The following is a 20,021-nucleotide window of genomic DNA, read 5'->3' on the forward strand; positions in this document are numbered from 1 at the left end:
AAATTCCCATATGGTCTAGTGACGAGTTTTTGCTGTTATTCATTGTCAGAGTCCGAGAGTAGGTGTTGCAGGCAGCTGAAGGGCCCGTTGCTGGGACGTGGTGATGGACTATCCACTGCAGACGACTCCGCAGAAAGCTGCAAGCTTACGTCCAGGTGGCAACTCCGCCGTGGCCGATGTGCTGGGTTTTGGCTCGGAGGTGGAAGGCCTGTCTTGGTGAGACAGTGGTGCGGAGCCAGGGCTGGGCACGGCGAAGGTCACAGATGTGAAGAAAGTGTCAATGGTTGATTGACTTAAGGAATGACGATTCTGGCGAGTGATGATGTGCTGCCTAAGAGTGCGCACTTCCTCCACAAGTCCCAGGGGCCCCATCTCCCTGTCGCAGTCCAGGTGTTCCAGATAGTCAAGAACAAACTTGACATGCTCCTGGAGTGCGCTCAGCTTGGGGATGGCTGGAGTAGTGACGCACTGAGAGGAGTTCTCATCATCCTCGCTGTTCTCATCGGAATCTTCAGGCTGGGTACTTGTACCTGCAACTGAAGATACAATCTCAGTATCAGACATAATCTGATAGACTGATGCCCAGGATCCCCCTCGTCGTCATCCAATCACGCACTTTGTCCACATCCACCTCGTCGCCAGCTGCACAAAGATGCACATGGAAGTCATCCATGTCAAAACCTAGAGTCATGCACCAAATTGGCTCCGAGAAGCAGACGAGACCAACCACTTTCCAGAGTCTTGACAGAGACTTCCCTCCATGCACTGGCCCAGTTGTTGATGGCTGACTTGAGGTTGTAGTGGTGAAGGTTTTCCACAGTCTGTTGGCCTTGCGTGTCCCTTCCCTCCCTGTGCTCGTCCTCAACCTCAAGAACAACCATCACCTTGTCCAGGAACTTCTGATGGTACAGCCTCTTCGTTGCCACGATCACTCCTTGGTCCATTGGTTGGATGAGAGTAGTCATATTAGATGGCAAAAACAATCACCTAATGCGGCCATTCTCAGCCACCAACTCCTCGTCGAATGGATGCACAGGTGCATTGTCCAAGAGGAGGAGAGCCCTTACCTGGCCGCGTGGGATTCCCAGTGTCTTTGTCTGATAATAGATGACCTCCTTGACTAAGTCCTGGTGAAACCAGTCTTTGAAAATCTTGGCTGTGAACCAAGCCTTCACAGAATGGTACCACACGACAGGAAGGACATCCATCACCCCACAAAGGCACTGAGGCTGCTTTGCAAAGCCAACAATAACGGGCTTGAGTTGGTGCATGCTGTTAGCATTGCGCAACACAAAGCAGATATCCGCTGTTTGGAGAGCTTGCGGCCAGGTACACACTTCTCCATCTCCTCTGCTATTGTGTTTGTTGGCAGCGAGCAATAGAATAGACCAGTTTCATCAGCGTTGTAGACTTGACCGAGAGTGAGGCCCTCCCTGTCGAGCAAGCCCTTCACCTTCTGCCAAAACTCTTCTACTCCATCCTCATTGGCGATTAACGCTTTGCAATGGGCCTTATAGTTGCTGAGTCCATGTCATAACTTGGAAGCGAAGAGCCAACCTTCAGATGCCTTGAAGTCTGGGGAGTCGTGGAGCCTTGTGAACTTCTCGGCAGCAGCCTTCAACTCCATACCACACACCAGCACACCAGCAGCACGTTGTTGACGGTACCAAATCAGCGTGGAGTGGTCGACTTCTGCAAACCTGGGAGGGTACATAATTTTCATCTGCACCTTGCATTTGGTTTTTGACGCGAAGTCAGCCATGTACTGGGTGGTTTGTCCAGGGATTTCTTGATATCAAACAAGGTAGAGCAGGCCAGGTTGAATTCTCATAGGATGCGAGACGTCAACCATCCTGCATCCACTTTCTCCAATATCTCCCTCTTCTCCAGAGTCAGAACCACTCATTTCCTTTTCTCGGGTGGCAGGGCCATTGTCACACACACGAGTAAGAGGCAGCAGAGGAACGGCAGGGCCTGCAGCAGGTAGGGCATCACCACAAAAGTGAGCACATGGGCGGCCATGGTTACGATCGTGCACTCACGACGATGGGTAGGCGGGAAATGGGGAGGAAGCAGGGTCGTCCTGCTGGACATCGGCGGAACTATGCGACAAAACAGCTGTTGGGCGCCGCACACCAAGTTCAAAATACAGTTGATAAAAATGTCAGATTTTTTTTTGCCCTTTTACTTTTTTTGCCATTTTGGGTTTCCAGAGGCCTGAGCCCAAAATGTCCGGGACTTCGGGTGCCCAGGACTTGGGTGTCCGGGTCTTACAGGGATTACTATATTTATTAACATAGTGTGTGTGTGTGTGTGTGTGTGTACAGTAGAGATAGTCGACTGATAACATCATAATTCAGATTTAGCTCCAGAACATTCAGGATTAATTTCCTGGTCTGAAGTATGTACTAGTTGCCCAACATATTATCTTGAAAGTATGACACAGTCTATGGGGTAATGAGTTTTGTTGTGATGTACAGTACAGTAAACTCTGTTATCCGTTGTCAAATATCTGTTGCTTTTTGCTTGGCACTGTTAGAGCAATATCCTGTAAAATTATGCAGTGTCTGACTCAGAAATGGGAATTAATCGGTCCTCTGGCTCTGACATGGGACCCAATTGGCACTCAGGCAGACCCCACAACGTGCCAGTTAGTCTGAAGCATTGTGAGAATGACCTATTTGGCGCGCCTAGCCTGCCATCACTCTTTCAGTCTCTCCCGTGTTAACTGTATAGTGAGGATATACAGTAATCCTTCCAATATCCGATGTAATAGAGCCAAAGGCATATCCGGATAGTGATCCTGTCCGGATATTGGGCCCCAGCCTTGTGGACTTGTACTTATGGACCCTAACTCAGAAAAACACCTATACAGCTCCCTCTGGACGTGCATTGCACCTATTTAAGACCCAAATCACACAATAAGGGACATAAAAGACTGAAATAAATGCAAAAGAACCATAAAATGAGGTTTTAGAGATGAGTTTATACAATATTAAACATTCTGGGTACTTACAACAAGTCCCTGGCTCCTGGACTGGTTTGAACCGCCAGTTTGCAGTCCACACGGCTTTCTTAACACTGCACAACACTGTAAATTCCCATGTGTTCTAGTGGCGAGGCATTGCAGTTTATTCCCTGTTTATTCACAAAAAATGAGCACCTGTGGCTTGCATTGCTATAAGCATCTGCTCCCAATCGGAGTTAGGCTGTGACTGTTGATGATGGCAGGGTAACAGAGTTGCCAGATCACAGTGGCCACATTACCAAACTCCTCAATTTTCATTACCATTTTTAACTTTCAATACCAAATTCGTAAAGCTAGCATCTATTCTTCACTAATTATACTGTATACACAAGTGGAAATACATGTAATCACTTCTTATAATTAACAGTATGTTATTATCACGCTATATAAGCTACCAAATTAATCATAGAGAGCAAACAATCCACCATCTTCTTCCTGTGTATTCTCATAAATGTGAAAAATCCGTTTGGTATTGTATTATTCTGATTCTTTACCAAACGAATTTTTCATTACCAAATTGGCCCACATTTGGTAATGAAAAATACCAAATGGCAACCCTGACAGGGGAGGGGGGAGGGGGGAGAAAGGAAGGGGTGAAGGGACCATGGTGCAACAGCTGTTCGGTGCCACGCGGCAATTTCACATTACGGGTGGGAAAAAAGTAAGATTTTTTTCTAATTTTTTGTGTTTTTTGGGGGAATATTGGATCCCAGGATGAAAATGTCTGGTTATTGGGCATGTCCGGAAAATGGGCGTCCGAATATTACAGGGATTACTATACATGGTATGTGTGTGCTCTGCTGTGGTGACTCTTGTGGTGGCTAAACCCGAGTGTTGTGACAGTCTGTGGCCTCCCATGTGTCGCTCAGTGCTCTAGTGGTGTGACTAACCTTGTGGCCTGTCAGTGCTGTGTGCCCTAGTCCTGTGAGATCTGTATAGTGAGGATGTATCAGTGCATATCTGCCTTCCATCGATGCCAACACTACATAAGTACAGTATGATTATGATTATATTATGTACTATATTATTGTACTATATGTACTGTATCAGTACTGTATGGTATTTTATGCATTTTATCCATAATTTTAATCTTTTACTCAAGGATAGTATTGTAGGAAAGTTTTTAGGATAGAGGGTCGAGACAGATAATACTGTAATTTGTTATCTGGCTCGATGCCGAATGGATAGCCGACTGGGGGTACTATGCAATATCTGGTGTGGGAGTTGGCCAAACTACTGTATGCCAGATAATTGAGAGTTTACTGTACTGCTTTTCTTCACTCTTTAGCTGTCTCATGTTCTCACAGATATTTGGCGTCATCTAGTATATGGGGAGAGAACCATGCTTTAATTGTTGTTTTGCATTTGTTTTTGCTGCCTTGCACAATATTCTTTGTATCTGTTCATTTACAGGTTAGCTGTAGCAGCACTGTTGGTAGCACTAGTTAGTGCTGTTGACCGTAATAACTTCAAGACCTGTCAGCAGAGCAGTTTTTGTAGGTAAGTACCAGTACCGCGTCATGTACTGATATTAATTTACAGTAATACTGTATTGTCCTCATTAATATGAGTTAAAACTGCTTAGTTATCTATAAGAATCACTTGTCATTGTGTTTATTGCTGTTGTTGTTTTGCACCTTTTTAACCCCTAAAAGATGAGCATCGGAATGTTTTGACATAAGCTTAGGACGGGCATGAATTGGTGGGTGCGATATGATGGGGGATTTGTGGGGGGGAGGTGTTGGGGGTGTGGGGTGGTGTGGGGATGGGGACTGGGTACTTGGGGGAGGTGGGGGGATGATGGGTGAGGGTGGTAAGTGGGGGGTGGGAGGAAAAGGGTGGGGGTGGCAGTGGGGGTTGGAGGGGTGGGGTTGTGTGGGGGGTGTGGGGGTGAGGGGTGGAGGAGGGTAGGGGGTTGGGGGTGGGGGGATGGTGGTGGGGGTGGAGGAGGGATGGCGGGGAGAGTAGGGGGTGGTGGGGGAGTGTTTGGGGAGATTGGGGATTGTGAGGGGCGTGAGGGATGAAGGTGAATGTGGGGAGGGTAGGGGTGGTGGGAGGGTGGTGGTTAGAGGTGGTAGGGGGTGGTGGGGGGTATTGGAAGGATGGTGGGGGGAGTTGGGGTGCAGTGGGGGTTTGAGGTTGGGGTGGGGGGTGAGGGTTGGGATGGGTGGCAAGTGGTGTGTTGGTGTGGTGGTAAGGGGGTGGGGGGGGTGACTGCATATGCAGACACCCATCTTTTTGGGCTTAGTACCCTTGGACAGCATATGTGGACACCCATCTTTTAGGGGTTAAAAAATGGAATTGTATTTTATACATAAAAAACCATCCCATCATCACCCCATTCATAGGGCAGTATCGTCAATGGTTTTCAGATACAGGTATTCATCATTGTTGTCATCATCATCATGAGGGGGCAAATGCCATGGGGTGCATAGCCTCACCCACCCTCTGACTCCACTCATGCGGGTCCATTCCTGCAACCTTACTGGCAGTGACTCTTCGCTCACCAAGTACCTCTCGACATAAATGATCAACCTGCTCCAGCCACGAGTTCTGTGGCCTTCCCCGTGGTCTCCTCCACCCTGGGTTAACTCTCTAAGAGATCACACTGTTGGCAGGGATAGCCATGACACAAGCCAAAAACAGGATTGGGACTAGGCCCCCTCCCCCCAAATCATCTAGCTTCTGGGGTTTTCTAGGCTTTATCCAGCAACTATCGTATATGGTGCCAGCATGACAGGGCCTCAAAAGCTCTGCCAGGCAAAACTTGGTCAAGGTCAGGCAACCCATGCTGACCCTGACCCCTCTTCCTGTCAATCATGTGAGATGGAGGTTTTTCCAGGAGGGGATGCAAACCTCACCCAAGCATCCCAGGTTAGGGGAAGGCTCACCAGTAGCCCATGGACAGGGGCGTGGGATCCCTGACTAGGGCTGTCCAGGTTTGATTCAGAGTTTTCCTTCTTTAAGGTGGACTGCCATCCAAGGCTACGAAGCTCCATCCACCATGCTAAATGGCTGTTGGCCTAAGTAGCTCATCCCCCCTTTGACATGTCTAACCACTCTTTGACACTGACCTTGACCAGTGAGGTTGTCGAATTAGGGTCCAACAGTCCAACCATGAAACCGATAGTCTTAGATTACATGTTACCAGTAGCATACAACTTTAAAATATAATAGGATATGTAGTTTCCATATATGTCTTTCTTACCAGAGACATTTCATTTATAGTGATGGCAGCAGCAAAAATTAAGATTTTTTTTATTTTTTATATGGTATGCATTGGAAGTTTTATGAGCATTTTGGGGTGGATATTTGTCAGCATTTCAAATGCTGTAAGATGCAGAGTGTAATCAGCCGTGAAGCTAAAGCATTGTAACCATTTAGTTTATAGATACTCTATGTAAAACTTTTTTTTTTCAATATAGAGGACATCCACACCAAGTTCATGAAACTTCTGCTTCTCAAGTAATGATAAAGCACATTAATACAGCACGGGATGTCCAGAAATGATAACTTTTTCCTTACTTCAGACGCCACCGTGCAGTGAAACCAGGTGCAAGTCCATATGTGATTCTGGTGGACACCTTAAGTATAACAGAGGAGGGTGTGACTGCTGATCTGTTGAATGAGAAAACCAGAATATTTTTCACCTTGGAGTTGTACCCCCTGAAGGATGCCACGCTCCGCCTCAAAATTAATGAGAAGAGTCCCATCAGACAGCGGTTTGAGGAACCATATGCTTTGATTGGGGGTACACAGACTGAAGGGTGAGTTGGCAAGCACTTTAAAGTTAGCGTGTCTCAGAAATGTTGATAATTTGATTATGGTACATTATCAGGTGAGCTTTTGTTGTTACAGGTAGTGGAAATTAAACTGGAGTTACCTAGGTAGTAGGAAATTTCCATATTCTGTTCATGAATAGCATTTATTGGCATTTTAGTTTATCATTAATACTTGCGGCAAATTATACAGTACTTTGTGATACTTTTTTTTTTTTTTTCAACTGTACTGGTACTTAAATTTACTTTTCCATTTGATATGCAGAAGGTTTATGGTATTTGTTTAAGCTATGAGATGAGGCCATGATTATACAGACTTGATCCTTCTACCTAAGAGTGACTTTAGACTCCCTCTTCTGTCTTTCTTTCCTTCATTCTTTCCTATTCCTTCTGCCTGTGGGTGACTCTACACTGAGTGACAAGCCAAGTGGTTTCCTATACACAAGCAGACCATTTACTGTGCTGGGTGGTAACCATATAAATAGATTTTGGCACCTGGTGGTTTAGTGGGTAATTATGGCACTCCAATTGGATTGAGCCGGTGAAGTTTTATATCCAGCGGGTGGTTGGGGTTTGTTGCACATGTAATGCCACTCAGGGATGAGTGAAGCTGGTCAATCTCATCTTAAATGTCAGGACCAACTTGCCTAGCCTCGGGCTCCTACACTCCTCATGGGGCATTGTAGGATTGGATGATGAATGAATGAATGAATGATATGTGAATTATTGTATAACCCTTTTCACTGGGTATGCAATAGACAGTTCTTATCCTTATATGACTTCTGCGTTTTTTACCATGCTATCTTTTTAAAGCAGAAATAAAAACTGAGATGAGGATGGTGGTGATGGAGATTTCAGATTGGAGGTGGTTCTGTACAGTAGGTGTATGGCGTTGCCCCTCCCCAGTTGTTGAAACAATAATTGAAATGCATTGTACAGTTTAGCTGACATTTACTGTCAGCTTCAGTCCATCTGATAGAGTAGAACTTAACTTATAATATTGTACAGTGATCCTTTGGTTATAGCAGTTTTCGTAATCACCATGAGATGAAAATCCGTACTCTTGTCATTATAGCCTTTTTTTTCCCCCTCTAAAAACACAATTATTGCACACCTGAGCTGGACAGAGCCCAAGACTCTCAAACATTGGCTAAGTACATCAGCCTGTGACATTATCACACAAGTGAGCCATTTTCATTGGTCAGGACCCTTTGCCTTTAACCATTAGTGCATTTTTCTTTTTGCTCAAAAGCATTGTTATTGCATACCTGAGTTGGTTTGAGCTTGAGATACAAAAATTGGTCCAGCACATCAACCCATGACATCATCACACATGTGGGCTGCATTCATTGGTCAGTACCTTTAGCCTTTTGCTTTTCATTGGCTGACACTGTCACAGCTGGGGTAGAAGGTGAGTTTCACAAAGCCTTGCCCACACCTCGAAGTCATGAACAGCAGTAATTGGTGTCAGATGCATGATAGTACTGTATTTTCAATTACACTCAACCCCCTGCTATCGCGCCTAATTGGTCACAGGAAATGTGCGTGATAGCTGAATACGCGATAGCTGAACTGAACAATCAATGGGAAAATTTCTAATTGGTTTTTCAGTGGCCCATTTTTCTAACTTTTAACCACTTTATGCCTATGATTTCCTGCCAGTCTCTCCTCTAACATGAAATAAAGCATTATTATATTAATAATAACAATATACAGTTATGAATAAATAAACAGCATAAAAGGCCATCAAACTTTTATAAGGATTACGGCTTGGGTGGTTTGATGGGTTCCAAGGCTTGGGAGTGGCTTAGTTGCCGCCAGATCTCTTTGGCTGTCTCCATTTCTTTAGTGTCCACAGCTAAAGGGGGTATCACATGGTACCTTATATCAGGAATGGCTGAGGAACATTTAAGTGGAACAAAACTTGGACGCTATCACACACGTTCCTCACACTGTTGTCAGAGCCCCGTCTCAGTTGTAAACACGTGATTACTTTATCAACATCACAGTTTTTTCGGCATAAGAAATATTAACTCTTTATAAGGGTTTCAAAACGATTGATATTTATTCTAAAATACAATATTAATAAGTATTCAGTGTTAGGCTAAATTTCAATGCTGTAGTATGATATATACTTTCGAGCCGAATGGGTTTTGGTCACTGTTTTGCCCGTTGTGTCCTCGGCAGGAATCTGTTCAGATGCATTGCAAATGCCCGTGCTATAATCGGGAATTTTACCACGTTACCATTCCCATTGACCATCGTATCCTCTGCAAACCTTGTATGAAGTGCCGTGTGAATAAGTTTCGCTTAGCCTGTCTTCAAACTCGACACGTGATAGCGGTCTTGGGGTGCGTGATAGCATGTATGGTTGTGCTCTTGATGTGTGCGTGATAGCAGATAAGTGTGATAGCTGAACGCGTGATAGCAGGGGGTTGAGTGTATACAAATTTTAATGCTTTTATTTTTTTTTCAGTAAACCCATAACTTATTAATATTGTGGTTAAAGTACTTAAATAATTTAAATTGCTTAGTAGTATACAACAGATATTAATTTGACAAGCTTTATTTGCAACTGGGTCCACCACTCAAGGTTACAGACCTCCTTATGTTGGTTTAAGCAGCAGAGATCCCTTACTGATTTACTTTCTCTTCTCCCTGGTCATTTTCTGTATTATTCTAATTTTTGTGGTGGTAAATTATTGTTTACTGATGATTTTGTTTTCCTTATTCTTTTTGTCAGTGTTCACCCCAATTCACGCCTATTTGTTTATCAAGTGTAATGACAGATTTTCTGAAGCTTTCTCATATGTACTGAACTTTGATATTACTAGCCTTTCTTCATACAGTAATCCCTCATTTATCCGGACGTGCAGTATCTGAACCTGTGCATTATCCGGATACCGGGCCTTGGCTCTATTAAACCAGGATCCGAATTTGCTTGCTATTATGTGGACGTAAAATTCCCCGAGAACTTCGGCCGGCCTGCCGATGTTAAAACATTTGGTATCGTGGCAGCTGGGCTTGAGCCGTGATCAGGAAATAGGCTGTAACCCACAACCAGAGCTAAAATGCCCGTCTGCCCCTGTACTGAATGGTCAAAGTCACGCACTGGTCCAGTCACTCCCAACAAACCTCCGGCACCCAAGTAATACGACTTTAACCCACAACCAGTGTCAAAACGTCCATACGCATCTCCTCCGAATGTCCAGAGTCGTTCAGCCGTGGGGCTAAGTCTTTCCCAACTGCCACCATGCATCAAACACAGACCAAAAGCCATGAGTAAGACAGCGGCTGTCCGCCTCTCTGCCGAACGTCCAAAGTTGCCCGGTCGCCGGGAATTTTGTTTCCAAATGAAACAGATCACAAGCCATGAGTAAATGTATGGTAAAAGTGCCCATCCACCTCATGGCAGAAGGGTGAAAATCCTGCCCACAGTCTCGTTTCTCCCTGCCTTGCGTCCCTCCTTCATACCCTCCTGGCTCCCTTCTCATTACCTTGGTCCCTCCCCTCCTTCGTGCTGATAACACTGACTCGTGAATTTTTACAATTTTTTTGTGATTTATTCAAATACTCTTGGTCGTATTGAAATTCAGAAGTGACCACGAGAATGCTCAGGAAATTCTGCATCTAGATGTATGCTTAACTCTTGGAAGGTGCTGGCAGAATTTTGCACTTGGATGGTGGGAAGTTATATGAAGGTAAGTTTTACTCTTGAACATTATTTATTTTCACTGCATTTCTGTACTTTTACTCATCAGTTTTCTATGTTTTTATTAGCTTATCTTATAGTATACAGTAAATGCCAGCAAAGATGATAGTATACCATTTATGCCAATTTAACCAATTTCCGGTGGCATATTTGGCCATGGAATTTTTGTGTGGCCTGGGAGCAGTTATCATTGGTGCCAGATAACTGATTTTCCAACGGTCTTGAGTTTTTTTGTGGATGTTTATTGTTTATGCATTGTTTTCTTGGTGTTTAGCATTAATATGGATAATCCTATGTGTGTTTTGATGTTTAAATATGACAAATTGACCTGAAAACAGTGCCAAAATTAGGAGGGGTACTGTACATTTGCGGACATATCAAACAGAAACACCCCGTCCACCAGTGAGGTGGTGTAATGCTCTCCGCATCTGGCAACGCTGATAGGTATGGAACTTCATCAGGTTTCATTTGGTGGCTAGGACAAACCAAATGCAGTGATCATTGTAGCTGTGTGCAGTTACTGGTGGTATATAAATAATGCCTTGCCTGACAGTATACTAAATAACAAAGCTTTATGAATATGGTAATAAAAAATTTCACACAATACATATTCATATGTCATTCGCATAGAACACACACGTTTCGTAAGTGTGACTTTTGACAAACATCACGAACCATACAACATTTCCTGATGGCCAGCATATAAGCCATTATAACGTTACCTGCATTCCCACACCTCTTATAATAATCACAAAATTACTGTGCCCCCCCTCCCCCCTTGCCCATGAACGTGAAATTGGTAGACCTATTAAATAATGCAGTTTCATAAGAGGTGATGCCAAAGGGGGAGGCAGGGTTGGGTGCCTGGGAGACAGGAGGGAGAGGGGGGAGTGAGGAGGGGTCAATAGTGGGAGTGTGGCTCTAGAGGAGACGAATGATGGGGTAGGGCAGAGCGGATTGTGGCAGGAAACTTGGATGGGATGGATAAATGATAAGCTGGTTACATGGTGCCAAATCAGCCCCTACACGCCAGTGGTTTTCCGATGTTGCCCGCTCCTTCCTACGGGGGATATCCATGACGGAAAAAAATACCCTTAATTTAAACACTAATATTTGCCAAACTAAAGCAGCTAGAGAGAAAATTAAAGATACCTAAGAATCATCAACTCTTCCTCTTTCATTTGAAGGTATCCCCAGGTCTCCAGGTAGTCCCGTCAACGAGTAAGGATAAATTAAAGTTCAAAGGGTGGCGGGAAGATGCTTGAGGCTATACACGTCAACTGACATTGCTCCGCATCCAAAATCGTGCTTCATCGGGGTTGGAAATTGTAAATATTGTTTACCACCATTGTGCCAGTTGTTTACTACCATAAATATTATCAGAAAAATGTAGGAAACAAACTTCAAGAATCAGAAGTATTGTCATGCTGCTGTTTAAACTTTTACTACCATAAATATTATCAGAAAAATGTAGGAAACAAACTTCAAGAATCAGAAGTATTGTCATGCTGCTGTTTAAACTAAACCATACATTCACCTCAGTGAGTCTACAGTTCGGGGCAGGTGAGTGGTTGCTCGAGGGTTTGATGAGATACGTGTACCCAGTAACAGCTTAAGTATTGTCCCATATTGTGCCTTTTTCTTCTCTTTCTATCGACCTAACCATATACGATAACATTATGTAATGTATTTAGTGGTCAAGGATGAGATGGAGAGATGGAGTAGAGAGGTATATGAATGAGGGGGGTGTGAATTGGGAGCAGGGCAGTGAAATGGCGGGGGACAGGGTGACGTGGAGGTGATTTGTTTGCGGCCACCCCGTATAAGGGATTGAGGTGTCAGGCAATAGACAGATAGATAGATTTAGTGGGTCTAAATTGTCATAACAAGGATAATTTGGGTTTGAGCCTGGGGTGCCTGGAATCAGGTAGGATACATCCCATAGGTCCTGTGTATTCATTATCACACAATTTCATCATTACCTGCCATGTTCAGTACCAGTAATGCACGATAACTAAGGGATCACTGTACTGTACTGTAGTATAGTGTTTATCATATTTCCATGAGTCATGTATGAAAGTAGCCCAGATAGCAAATTACTGTACACTCTCTCTCTCTCTCTCTCTCTCTCTCTCTCATTTTATTTTTAGTAATGTATTGTCCTCCCTTTAGGTTTGAAGTGGTAGACAGGTCAGCAGAGGGCTTCACAGTCAAATATGGATCAAGCAGAGCGGTTATAAGCTCTAAGCCATTCCATGCAGATGTGTATAATGGGAATGACTTGGTGATAAGTTTGAATGCAAGGGGACTCCTCAAGTTTGAACACTACCGCAACAAAGGACAAGGGTGAGTCATATTTTTACATTCTCCTCCCTCTGCCTTTTTTGGGGGTGGGGGGGTGAGTGTAGGAGCTCCAACTGGATATTTCCCATTAGAGTCTAATTTGTAGCAGTGGTTGGGGATTACTGCACACACACTGTCACTAAGGGGCAAGCACCTGGTCACCCATGTTCTAAATGTCTGGACTGAATCACCTAACTCCAGGCCCATATGCATCAGGTAGAGCAGTTCAGGATTGGATGATGGATGATAATTCTTGCCACCAGGAGACTGTTTCTTTCATTGTAGCTGATACTTTTTGAACTGTGGGAGTTATGCATAGCCTTCAATAAGACTAGATGTCTTCCCTCAGCAGAGAAGTCGCACCTGTAGTTAGTAAGAATAAAATATAACAGATTTTCAACATGAAGGGCTTAAAAGCAGAGAAAGAAAGTGTATTCCAGCCCCAGATTTCTGATACTTATTCTTGGAACAGTTGTTAGCATTAACAAGATGCAATTTTCCTGTATGTGATGTTTCAGATCAACTATTAGGGAAGAAGAGAAGCCACACTATAGTCTCATCATGTGTTAAGCAAATGACAAGAAACATGGAACTTACCTTCACCTTTGCAGTCTTTCAAGAATACAGCTAGACTCCCAGGCATGTATTCTTTTCGGTTAAGGAAACTCCCTAACGCCCCTTCCTAAACTACGTAATTTGGTTAGTACTCTTTACTACCCTCCTCTATGTCATTTTAATCATTCCAACACAACCATCTTCAGCATAAATGATATACAAATTCATATTAACCAGTCATATCCAAAAATAAACCACTGAGGAGGAGGTGTTAGAGAGCTTCCTTCACTGATGAGAATTGGATCCTGGTCTTTCTAGTGACTGAAATCAGGTTTTATAAAGTAAAGCAGTGTAAGGCAGTATTATGGATATTATTTTATATTGATCAGATCATTGATAACTTTTAGAATTAGAACTGTTACACATATGATGTAATCAGTACAGGTAACTCGCACGGAACACGATCTCACGGAACGCGCTCGCAATTATACACGGTAAGGGCTGGGATACATATAAGACAACGTAAGATTAAAAAACCATTATGAAAACTACAAATTAACGCAGGAGAGGCCTTTGAAAGATCAAATCCTCGAACGTCACCGCAGCGCGCGGTTTGTTTTGATTACGTGACGATCTAGGCGGGAAATTATTCAGTGAGTGAGACATTCCCGAGTACAGTAGCACAGTACTGTATTTGTAAGTTAAATATTTACAGTACTGTACTGTTCTGGTAAGTTTATGTGCAACTTAAAGTACTATTAAATAACGTTAAAGCAAGAAATAAAGTCTTATAACCAGTTTACCTGATAGGCGTCAGAATATTGCCATTTTTATTTGTTCGTTTTTTCCACAGTGCTGTTCAGTATTTGTAAGTTAAATATTTACTGTTCTCGTATGTACTGTACTTGTAAGCACTTAAATAAAGTTAAATCATTAAATAAAGCCTTGTAACCAGATAACCCGAATTATATGATTACCCATGATCGGCGTCGGAATATTGCCTTTTTTGTTTGTTCGTTAAACTCTTACTGTACTGCTTTTCTCCAGTACTGTATTTGTAAGTTAAATATTTACTGTTCTGGTATGTACTTGTAAGCAATTAAAGCATTAAATAAAGCCTTGTAACCAGTTAACCTGATTTATATGATTACCCATGATCGGCGTCGGAATATTGCCTTTTTTTTGTTTGTTCGTTAAAGACTTATAATAAGAGAAAAATACATTTTTGTCTTGGTATCTTTACCTATTTGCTCAGGTTTGCTGTAATGGTTTGCAACTTGTAGAAAACTGTGAAAACTTTCGGGAAGTGAACGAAAATCTGGGACATGACCTTGACTTCACTGTGACTCTCATGTATCATCTGTCAGTTCACCACCGGCTATCGTGATGAGTGGATGTACGATTTTTTCGCTCGTGGCCATGCCTAACCACACATAGTTACACCCATTATCTCGACCCAGACAGAAAATACAACCTTTTTCCTCTCTTGCAAAACACAAACGACCACCCTGTTTACGAGACAGCAATATATATTGCGAAAATAACAAGGTAAAATGATAAAGATGAACGTAAAATGATTGAGAAAGATGAACATGTTATGACGGAAGAAATACGTTTCCCTTTCTGTAAACGTATTTATTTCTGCTTTGTATCTGTATTCGTAATAATTAGACTTATTGTTAGTTCTGAACTGCATTACGATTCTATTTTTAGCCATTCTCGTGGTGTGGGAGCTGGAAGTTGTGACACAACTTCCTTATTGCTAATCCGACTGACCCTCCACTTTATTCTCCCGTGGCAGAGTCTAGCCTTGGAGGACGTGCAGTTTTCTCATTTAGGACTGAAAATTCAACTCTTTCGCTCCCTTTTCCAAGCATGGGCCCAACGATAACGTAAAAAATAACTCGAAACTACCATAAACATATATCAAAAAGGTGAAAATGTATTCATAACATTTTTTTTTTTTCCAGCCATTCCTAACAGATTGTGTACTGAAATCATTCGATATCACAGTACTGCATTTCTAAGTTAAATATGTACTGTTCTGGTATGTACTTGTAAGTTAAAGCACTGGTACCAGTTAACCTAATTTATTACCTATGATCGGCGTCGGAATGTTTCCTTGTGTTTACGTACAGTATTTGTGTGTTGAAGTTTTGCTCTGGAGTACTGTATTTGTGAGTTATAACATTAAATAAACCTTCTAACCACTTAAAGTGCTTTCTAGTGACAGATAACAGCAAAACAACACATTTGGGGGGTCTAGGGAGCAAAATACGGAGTAGTTTAAATATACGCGATTTCGCACCTAACACGGCACGGTAGGAACGAAACCCTCGTGTTCCGTGCGAGTTACCTGTACAACTAAATGTTGATCCAATAAAATTACAGTACAGAAGGAAGAACTAGAACCTTGGCTGTTACTCGTTATTAGTTTGGTGTAAGTTGCTTTGACTGCCCACGCCTATTATTTATAGTGTGTGTGTGTGTGTGTGTGTGTGTGTGTGTGTGTGTGTGTGTGTGTGTCTGTGCATGTGCACATGTGTGCTTGTGCATGTGTGCTTGTTATTTTTTTTGTTTGTTTTCCAATGACCATAGGGAAGTTCATCCAGAAGGTGAGGAGGAAGTGCCAGAGAATGCTCCCCCACCAGGCAATGAAGAAGAAGATACCAATGGCTTGTGGGAGGAGAGCTTCAAGGGTCATACAGACACCAAGCCACACGGACCTTCCTCAGTAGGGTTGGATATCTCATTTGTCAACTCTCGCCATGTTTATGGCATCCCAGAGCATGCTGACTCCTTCTCACTCAAGGAGACCACGTGAGTTAAATGTTTTATTTTTGTTATGCTAGTTCATCCACAGTAACATGGTAGAAATATTTTGTCCTTGTTTATCACAGCATAGTGGCAGAACAAGGCAGTACCGCAAATTTGCGTCCATTCTGTAGCACTTCTTTGTGTTTAGCACCATAATCTATTGTTAAAATCATTTTAATAACTAAACCTTCAAAATGAAGATATGACAAGAGTATGAGACCTAGTGCAGTTGTGTTGGTATACAGTGAACCATGTAGAAGTATTGATACTAGCTGTGAAATTATATTAACCCCTACACTGCGGGCTTGTTTACCAATGACTTGCTTGTCCCGCGGGGTTATTTGGGCTCCGACAGACTCTCAAAAAATATTTGCCAAAAATCAGTTATTAGTCCTAGAATAATAAAATTACATATGCTTATGGCACATACCTTCAGCTTTCTCCTGGAATGATTGTTGAGCCTTCGTCGGTTACCGTAGGACTTGTGGAAACCTCTGATGTAGGGTAACGAAGTCTCCACTTTACACTTCCCGACAACCCGTAATATGATTACCACAGCCAGATACAAACACTATAAACACTATTCTACAATTTTCAAGTAGTTTGGGATCCATACTAAAAAAAAAAAACACTGTGAAAGCAATGGAAATTACGAGCGCGTCTGATCGTCGCACTGGCACTAGTTCGCTCCTGGTACTCTGTCATTTATTATTCATAAAACCCCTCACACTTTATATTTCTATTACTATATAACACTTATATATATCTACAGTCTTTATCCATAAGTTTCCTTCAGTAGTATTAGTTTATTGTCACTGTAGGGATTCAATTTCTTTCAGTAAAATACGTAGCATTCACTTTCTCGTCCTGTATACTGGCATTGAGAGTGAATGTCACTTTCATCTTCACTCTCATAACTCATAGCATTCAGACATGCTAGAGTGAAACTTTCACTTTCATTACTCCTAGGGTATATACTCGTATTCTTATAATACTACTCATTTACATTTCTATTTACGTTCTCTATTTTATTTACGTTATTTACATTTCTATTTTATTTACACTGTTATGCACTGTCACTTGAAGTAACTTATAAAACTATTTTCCATTGTTCACGTATATTTACATTCATTACTTTCACTTGCTGTTTACACATTATTTACACATTATTTACAATTCCACTTGCACTGTTTTACTCAATAGAAAGATCGTAGTCACTCTTTTATCAATTGTCAGCCCTTTACCTCTTTCCACACGAGGTTTAGTACGGGGTAAAGGTCACAGGGCCCTTTGCATTGGGGTGAAAAAAGGCCTTGAAGTCAGCAAGAAGAAACATACGTACCCTCGCTTCGGAAGATGAGAGTAAACTGATAACGGAGGGCCGGGGTGGAGGCCTGCTTAGGGGTTATTCAGAGCTACCAATGTTAGGTCTTGAAACAGCTGTGTCTAGCACTGAAATGATTGGCAGGAAATCTAGACAATACATTATAAATTAGGTAGTTCCAGGTGAATGTAAATATCACTTAGGCTTCTCCCTTCCCTCCTTACATGTATATTTATTACGAAAATAGATTAGAGGCCTACTTAGGAGATATTCAGAGCTACCAATGTTAGCTCTTGAAACAGCTTTGTCTAGCACTGAAATGATTGGCAGGAAATCTAGACAATACATTATAAATTAGGTAGTTCCAGGTGAATGTAAATATCACTTAGGCTTCTCCCTTCCCTCCTTACATGTATATTTATTACGAAAATAGATTATACGGCATATTTCAGGGGGAAAAAAAACAGCGAAAATTAGCGAATGAGTGCACGTGAGGTGTTGTCAGGTGATAATTAGCCAATTCCAGGTGTATGGCACTCTCACTTACCTTATTTCTTTCTTGTATATATTATTTGGTATAAGAATAGGACATAGGGCTTATTTCAATGGATGAAATCAGTGAAAAATTCCAGGGAAGATTTACTTAGCGTAGCACGGCCGGGCAGGCGAGAGGATAGGGTAATGGAGGGGGGGTAGGGAGGGGATTCAAGAACGGGGAGAAATGGCTAAATTGTCAACAATGGATGGGAGTACAGATGAGATTAGGAGTGCTGACTAGTGTTGGACATTGGCATTACTGATAGATGATACAAGCCCCCACTTGGAAGCCTGGGTGAATTCAAAATAACACAGAATCACAAAAGCGACGCCTCGCGGTATGATCCCTTGCTCCCAAGCGTCACGAAAGTGACGCCCCGCGGTTAAGGGGTTAAGGAAGAATATATGAGGCATCCCACTGAAAAAAGACTCATACTCTAAAACATGGTTTTGAGATAAATGAGTGTAAAGGTTTGAAAGTTAATAACCCCCACAGTGCTTGCATCAGGATTGTTTGTACATCCACCAAAAAAATTTGCAATATCATGGATTTTCAATTACCAATGGTATAAATAAAACATATCATGTTATATAATATTTAATTTAGGGTTAAATGGGGGGGGGGTGACTTCGAGAGCCTGTTTTCATAGGCTTTGAAGCCAATAGCCACCCACAATAAAGGTTTGGATGTGAGAATATAGAAAATAGTAATAGTTATTGTCAGCCCAGCATACCCAGCATTCATAGTAAATATTGATATTTCTTCTTCCCCCGAATGGAAAATAGTGATGCACCACTAAGGTTGTTATTACAGTCAAAGCTTCATTATCCAGGTTTGGGTATATCTAGCCCATGACCGAATGGTTCAGTGTTACTGTAATACATAAAATTATCCATACGATAGCTCCAGTTTAAACAGCAAACATCCGGTTGGGTGAGCGAGCCACAGGTAAGTGGGTGTGAGTATACCACCCACTCACACCTCCTGCTCGCAACTCGATCACAGAGGTGGTGAGGTGGAGTCTGGTGAGGCGACTGATAACCAAACTTAACCTAACCTAACTACCTAATAATTTAACTTAACCTGGGCTGCAGCTGGGAAATCTGGAAAGAAAATTCACCTTTGAGTACAGTGAGTAAGTTTCTTCCATTATGCAGGAAACAGTAGTAGGTACGGAAAGTGATGATAATAAGGGGGAAAATCTTTCAGCGAGAAGGGTAGTTTACCACCCTCAAAATAGTCAGAAAAATGCAGAAAACAAACTAGAGGAATATGAATTTAATTGGTAATGTCTTTGGGCTGTATGCTTAGACAAAAATTTATGGGTTTCACAATTTTAGAGGATGAAATGGAACAAAAATGTTTGCTAATCAGAAAAAAATTACTTTTATCATCCCACATATTCTCATAAGTTAGCATTCAGTTCCACATTCTTCGTTTGATATTGCGCATCCCAACACATTTCCGACCGACTGAGCATACAGTTATTTCTGCTCCTTAAAGTTAAGTGTACACACAGCAAAAAAACTATCGTTACAGGGGGGTCCGATGTGTTTCATACTGAACAACCTGGCTGTCTCGCTATAGTTGGTAAGCCTGACAGTGGGTGAGTTGCCAAATAGGACGAGGTAGAAATATGCATGGGAGAAGCAGTGGATATAGCTTATAATAAATATGCAACAAACACACGCAGGGATACCAATGGAGGAGGCTGTTATCAAAAACCTTCATTCGTGTGTCATTATATCGCGCAGAAGGTGTAATGATATTTTTATTGTTGTGTGTACATTTACTGCTCATTCTTTTGTCCATTCATATATGTATTGTGAAAGAGAGTGTATTGATACCAACAATATTGTATTCCATTAACCCCTTCATAGCTGCCAGCCTTGAACAACACTTTACTATACCAGTTTCAGTGACAT

At 42.2% G+C, this 20,021-nt stretch overlaps 1 protein-coding gene across 1 annotated transcript in view; it reads left to right on the forward strand.

The window, feature by feature from the left end:
• Positions 1 to 4,439: 4,439 nt before the first annotated feature.
• The window catches only part of GCS2alpha (glucosidase 2 subunit alpha), a gene marked incomplete at its 5' end in the record, with an annotated part of 93,161 nt that continues 77,579 nt past the window's right edge, over positions 4,440 to 20,021 (forward strand). Inside the window, 4 exons of the mRNA XM_080268177.1 lie at positions 4,440 to 4,528; positions 6,559 to 6,795; positions 12,692 to 12,865; positions 16,016 to 16,237. Coding sequence (XP_080124303.1) covers positions 4,440 to 4,528; positions 6,559 to 6,795; positions 12,692 to 12,865; positions 16,016 to 16,237 — 722 coding nt within the window. The remainder of the gene's footprint in view (positions 4,529 to 6,558; positions 6,796 to 12,691; positions 12,866 to 16,015; positions 16,238 to 20,021) is intronic.

The sequence above is a fragment of the Coenobita brevimanus genome, chromosome 26, assembly GCF_032717465.1.
Source record: "Coenobita brevimanus isolate Jiangsu-jjx chromosome 26, ASM3271746v2, whole genome shotgun sequence".
Taxonomy (NCBI): Eukaryota; Metazoa; Arthropoda; class Malacostraca; order Decapoda; family Coenobitidae; genus Coenobita; species Coenobita brevimanus.